General features: G+C 36.3%; 1 protein-coding gene across 14 annotated transcripts in view; it reads right to left on the bottom strand.

The window, feature by feature from the left end:
- Positions 1-6,965, bottom strand: part of LOC116098755 (putative RNA-binding protein Luc7-like 2) — a 55,712-nt gene that overhangs the window by 39,656 nt on the left and 9,091 nt on the right. For 6 of the 14 annotated variants that reach the window (XM_031381583.1, XM_031381585.1, XM_031381584.1 and 3 more), the window contains one exon: positions 2,258-2,325. The exons of 6 other annotated variants lie outside the window; for them this stretch is intronic. In XM_031381583.1, the coding sequence (XP_031237443.1) occupies positions 2,258-2,325 (68 nt within the window). Of the gene's footprint in view, positions 1-981; positions 1,106-2,257; positions 2,326-6,965 lie in introns of all 14 variants that reach the window. 2 more of the 14 variants (XM_031381589.1, XM_031381591.1) reach the window with 2 other exon arrangements.

Below are 6,965 nucleotides of genomic sequence, written 5' to 3'. Positions count from 1 at the left end.
ACCTCACTACAAATAAGTAGATATTCCATAAACATTTGATAACTATAGCAAAAATATCAAATATAGCTTTCAGATATTAGCTATTATAAAAATCTTTTTCATGAAATAATAAAAACTAGCAGTACAAGATATAACAATGAGGGACTTGCAAGTGAGTGTCTATTGATACTTCAAGTTCTATTTATGGAGATTTTACACTTAATATTTTTAAAACAATCTGGCTACAAAATTACAAAATCATTCAGCATTTGAATAAATTTGGGCTTATGACGTAAGTATAATTTAACTATACACTTCTGAAACAGAAATGCTTGTAATTTTTATTTCTGTCACAGTATCTGGCCCAAACCATGTTTTTCAAAAGAAACCAGGTAAATAGTACTCTAAAATGGGAAAAAAAAAAAAAAAAAGACTAGAAATAGGCTGTGAATATGAATAAAATATCCTTATAATGTAGGACTTTATCAATTCAACTTGCTTTATGTGTGTCTTCTGGTCACTGAATAACAAAAAAAAAAAAAAATTGAGTTAATTCCCCTAATAAATTCTTGTCTGTTTAAAAACTAATAATGGGGAGAAATTGCCATGTCAATGATGACAGATCTTAATCATAGAATAAAACCTATTAGTGACTCTATCCTCTGTGCTACAAAGTGGAATAATATTTTGCTCCTAAGGAGATGCATTTTCATTAGAGAAGTAGAACATACAAATAACAATAACACAAGCGGTGGTGGCGCACGCCTTTAATCCCAGCACCTGGGAGGCATAGGCAGGCGGATTTCTGAGTTCCAGGATATCCAGGGCTACACGGAGAAACCCTGTCTCAAAAAAAAAACAAAAAAGAAAAAAAAAAAAACAGTAACACAAAATAGTATAATCCAAGTGCCAAAGAGACGTTTTGAACTACCAGCAAAAGGTTGGAGAAACTGGGAAAGGCTTCATGGAATAAGCAGGAGCCAAAATCTGAACACTACATACAAGACTTAGAGGAAAGATGAGCATTCCAGACCAGAATAGTATCTTTGACAAATTTTACAAAGGCTTGAAGGTTTGGAGAACAGTCAGTAAACTATAGTCAGCTTTGGTACATGGCTGAGTTCATCTGGAAATACACAAATTAGAGACAAAGATACAATTTTTGGAGGGTGAAATTTGTTTTCTTAAAATCTTTCTTCAATCTATATTTATTGTGCATAAATGAACTTTTAAAAAAAATTTTAAATGAGGCAGCAATTAGATCAAGTTGAGTTAAAAACAAATTATCTTACCTCTATAAAAGCAGGTCTCCCTATCCTATGGCCTCCACAAAAATTAATTAAGCTTTATATATAATGACAACGGCAAGGTTTTTGAATAAGGAATTAGACCATTTATTTATTTATTAAATAATTTTTTTAAAGATTTACCTATGAGTGCTCTATGTATCATAATGGTTGAGAGCCACCATGTGCCTGCTGGGAATAGAACTCAGGACCTCTGGAAGAGTGCACAGTGCTCTTAACCTCTGAGTCATCTCTCTAGCCCAACCTTTTTTATTTCTGAGGCAGGGTCTCATGTAGCTCAAATTGCCCGAGAACTCACTATGATTCTGATGCTCCTGCTCTATTCCCACAAGTGCTGAGATTATATACAGGCCTGCACCACCAGTTCTAATGAGAAATCTGGTTTAGAACTTTGGGTGGCCACAAGTTTTTCATTTGAATAGAAACACAAAAAGTTCTATTAATCAGGTCTACCAAACAACTATCTTCAGAATTACAATTTCATTGCCTTCTTTTTTGTCTCTTGGCTGTCATAAATTCTAACAGTTCAGAACACTTGTGTAAAAAGTATACAATAAAAACTGAAATGAATACTATGTAACTCTCTAGTTAACTGACCCTAAGGTGGCACTAAGACATCAGTTTCACTCTGGGATATGGATTGGCCTCCTCTAAAACCAGAATTCCTATTCAAACTGTACTCAATACTGCTACCAAAATTCCCTTCCATTTGTTGTGAAGGGAAAAAGAACCCCACTGCAATACCCAACATGAAATTATGATCCTACTACCTGATATAAACTGTATTAGTAGCACATAAAACCTTGGCCTAAGTGGTATCTGACATTGTACACAATGCATGCTATTTTCCCAAAACCCACGGCCCCTCCCTCTCAATATTTCCCACCCTCTCCCTCCCCTTACAAACAATAAACCAAATCAACTTTCATAAATTCAGGTGCTATTTTAAAAACATCAAAATTTTACTTTACCCATTCTCTTCGATGCTCCCTGTATTTTTTTAAGCTGTGAGTGGATGACCATGCTATGTGATCAACAACTGTGAAGTTAGCAAAAGTGAACTGAGTTTAGTATTGTAATTTCAAAAGAACCTTAAAGTTTGTAATACTTGACATATTTAATGGTAGGCAGAATCCTATCTTACTGTATATATCATCAGGCATTAATGGCAAGCAATTTATAAAAGCAGTCAATATTTCTTTGTACAGATTTAGCTCAGAGCTCAGCTTTGGGAAAAACAAAAAGTGAGCAAGAAATACATCAACATACAAAGCAACGGATATATCCTGTGTTTATAAATGAAGGTAGAGACGGAGACAGGGAAGCTCTCCCACAATCTCTAGTGTGGCAAACTAAGTGTCCACCACCACCATCTGTAGATGTTTCTAGGACATTAATCACTCAGTTGACTTGGGACACAGCAGGTCCCTTTCCTCTAAATAAGATCCACACCCCTTCAGAAATAGTAAAGCTAGAGCTAGAAAAAGAACAAAACCAGTAGCATCTTGTTTCCTAACCTCTCTCTTAAATCCCCAAATAGAGGAAGCATTATAACTCTTCCAATATAAATTCTACTTCCACATAACAGTGTAGAAATTATGTAAAAATCTATGGTCAGTTTCTAGTCTACTGCAGAGCAAGAAATCATTTAAGATATGCAAAATTAAACCCATGTCTTCACATGAGCCAAGGTGACTACTGGAGTCAATCTGGTCATTCTTATATAATCCTCCTTACACCTTACCTGTGTCACCTATCTTTGTAAGTTTTTCAACATTCATCTATATAAATCTTTTTGGTAACTAGTTTTTGCTTGAGACAGAGAAGATGGTTATGTGTCTCAAACTGCAGCTCATGATCCTTCTGCCTCAGTCTCTCCAAGTGCTGAAATTATAGGTGTATAGCACCCCACCCAGTTTGTACTTACTTTTGCTTTTATGTGTGTGAGTTTTGTCTATAGGTATGTATGTGCATCACACCTGTACTGGTGCTCTAAGGTGAAAAGAGGGCAGGAAATACCCTGGAACTGAAGTTTCAGACAATTGTAAGATGTCATGTGAGTGCTGGGAACTAAACCGGGGTCCTCTACAAGGGCAGCAAATGCTCTTAACCACTGAGCCACCTTTCCAGCCCTAACTACTTTTTTTTTTTTTTTTGAGACAGACTCTCATGTAGCCCAGGATGGCCTAGAACTCATGCAGACAAGGATAATTCTGAACTTCTGTTCTTCTTGGTTTTACCTGCCCAGTGTTGGAATTATAGGTATATATCACCATGCCCAGCTTTTGTAGTTACTTTTTAAAAATACTTATTTCTCTCTTCATGCTACCTTAATAAGTGTATCCAGTTTGACCTACTATATATGTAAGCAATTTAAAGTATATTTTATAATAACACTATTTTAATATAATCAAAGATGCTTTGAAACTATTTAATATAGCTCAATTGTACTTTTGTAAGATGTTTCTTTCTGAATGGATAAAGTCACACTGAGCAGTAGCAGTGGCTCTCTCTTCAGGAAATGTAAACATAAGACTACTACACAGTTTAGAAAAGGCAATATTTCTTTATAGTCTTATATATTAATAATCACTAATAGCTACTAGTATAATTCCAACCATAATCCTCTTGACAAGCTTAAAAAGAACAATGATTATTATAGGGAAAAAACGTCCAAGGTAAATATGGGGAAGGGGAAGGGGGAGAGCTAGGGGTTAGAAACACAGTATGCAACCCTGGCTGCTCTGAAACTCACAATCCTTGGGCCTCAGTCCTCAAAGTACTGGAATTTCAAGCATGTATCAACACACCTAGCTAGTAATGTCTATGTTATTGGATGTAATAAAAAACTTGATATTTTACAAACTTTTAAAATCTAAATCACTTATGTATGAAAACCCATGTAATAAAGTTATATAAAAAAATGACAGCCGGGCAGTGGTGGTGCACACCTTTAATCCCAGCACTTGGGAGGCAGAGGCAGATGGATTTCTGAGTTCGAGGCCAGCCTGGTCTACAGAGTGAGTTCCAGGACAGCCAGGGTTACACAGAGAAACCCTGTCTCGAAAAAAGAAAAAATGAAGCTGGAGAAAAGGGAACTATCAGATGCTAAGAGAATAGCACTAATGAAAATATAAGAACAGAAATTCTAAAAACCTACAGTCCCAGGCTATGCTCCAACCTTGTCTTCTCTCATTACACAAAGCAAAGGGCTTTGACAAATAGCAAAAATTTGTGCCATTATATTCTTGTAGACAACTACTTCAGGAGTTTTTTCACTAACATACGTCTCAGACTTAAAGAGAGATATTACAAAAACCTAAAGTGTTGACTTAGAATTGGGAAGGTAAGTTAATACAAAACTAGGCAGCCTCAGAATTTGGGAGACTGAGGCAGGATATACACTGAAGCCAGTGGTACTACATAGTGAGTTCTAGACCAGACTAAGGAGCTATAGTGTAAGACCTTGACTCAAAATACTTTTTAATAAGGTTATATAGAATTTAACATGCATGTCAAAAATTACAGCCTGCTAAACTTTATTTTGACACAAAGTTGCAGTTCAATTCTGATACAGTAACACTTGTACTCTCCTTATCTGGTGCCTTCTATCCAGTTTTTCTACATATATCTGGTGCCTTCTATCCAGTTTTTCTACATACAAAATAAGAAGCAAATGAAGCTGTTTTTTCTTATTCTTTCAATTTTTCTTCTTTTGAGATGGGGTATATCTCACTATATAGACCACGTTAGCTAGAACTTATGATTCTTCTGACTCAGCTTCTCAACTGCTGGAATTATAGATCTATAGCAAGCACCTCATCCATATTAAACGCTATATTAAGAAACAGCTGAGGAGAACCAAAGATGATACAATTAGCTGATTTATTCATTAAAAAGACTCCCAAAGAAGTGGGTGTGGTAGGGCTCACCTCTAATCCAAGCATACCTAAAGCTGTTCCAGGCTCTCAGGGCACAGTGAAACCCTGTCTCATAAAGCAAACAAGGCCCCAATTGTTCAAAATAACTATAAACATCAAGGAAAACATCCCCAAATCAAAAATCAACAAAGGAAAGGAAAAAAAAAATGAGTGTACTAGTGACAACCTAAGGACAAGTTAAAATGAAAAACACACAACAGGAAGGAGTAAAAGCCTTAAAGCTACAAAACAGCACAGCAGAGAAACTGTAGTATTGAACATCCATCACATTCACAAGAACTGCCTCTGGGGACTCTGCCATTCACTTTATGAGCAAAATATACAAGGTACTACTTGTTCATTCATATAGGTGTTTTGTTTTCAAAATCAGATAACTATAATCAATATCAAAAGAATGTGTCACTTAAACATAGGTCTTAATTTGTAAATATTTACATATTAAGATTTTTTTTTTGTCTATCTGGGATTATTGGTAGCTCCTACTTTGTGATCCAAGCACTCAGAAGACAGAGGCAGGAGATCACCTAAAATTAAGGCCAGTTTGGGCAAGACAGACAGACAAAGAAATGAAGCAAACACACACCAAATTTCTAAGAAAAATAACAACCTGGGAGACAGAGGTAGGCAGGTCTTTATGAATTTGAGGTGAGGTTCATCTATATAGGGCAGCCAGGATTACATAGAGAGACCCTATGGGGAAGGGGGGTAGAGGGAGAGGGAGAGAAAATATGGATTGGGGGATGCCAAGGAAAGTAGCTGAAATCCTACTGCTATCAATTAATTATACCCTAAAGTATGTCAACCAACAATCAATTAGAATACTACTGTGAGGGAATAGCCCAAACAGTTAAAGGAACTTGAATGCTTCTACAGAGGACCTAGACTTGATTACTGACACCCTCATCAGGCTGGTCATCCACTGCCTGTGACTCCACTTCCAGGGGCTTCTTTCTGCCTTCTGGCACTGTACACATGGTGCACATACAAAGTAGGCATACACACACAAATAAATTTAAAAAAAGAAAACAAGACAAAACACCAGTGTGGTCAGTAGCCCTCTAATACTACAAATTGTGACACAAACTCCCCACACTACTAACAGTTTCTAGAGTCTAAGATAAAACATCTCTTTCCTAGCAAGTATATCCCTCTCTGTTCCATAAATCACAATCATGTTCTCCTCGGGTTTTCTAATGCTGCATCCTCACTTCACATTGTCACTGTGGTTTGTGACATCCTGCAAAACTAGTGGCTCTCATAAGCCAAAACACTATAGGAAAAATGAGAAAACAAGATAAATAAAGTAATTTCATTATGCAGGTCTAGATAATCTCCTAAGAGATGACTAAGAACGTTCTACTTCACAAGTTTTATTGTTTCTGATTAGTCATTTCTATTCATAGGCATGGATATACACTGGATACAGAGACTGGCAAGTAAATTTACATCTTATATGAAGACCTAGAACACTATTTTCCAAAATATGAAAGATGATTTGAGATATCATTCAATTTCATAAAAAGATACTTCTTACCACACAGTAAGAAACATTAACTCAAGAAAGAAGTTTCTTCTTGGCAATGTTATCTATTTAGTACTGACCTGACAAACTAACTTTAAGCATATGGAATTTTAAGTGACAAGGGTCTAAGCTGGGCATGGTGGTGTACCCCCTTGATCCCAGCACTTGAGAAGCAGAGGTTGACAGAATTCCAGGCTAGCCAGGGCTACATTGTGA

The sequence above is a fragment of the Mastomys coucha genome, unplaced genomic scaffold (assembly GCF_008632895.1).
Source record: "Mastomys coucha isolate ucsf_1 unplaced genomic scaffold, UCSF_Mcou_1 pScaffold20, whole genome shotgun sequence".
In the NCBI taxonomy this organism is placed as follows: Eukaryota; Metazoa; Chordata; class Mammalia; order Rodentia; family Muridae; genus Mastomys; species Mastomys coucha.
The sequence above is the reverse complement of the archived record's forward strand: the minus strand, read 5'-3'. Positions and strand labels throughout refer to the sequence as shown.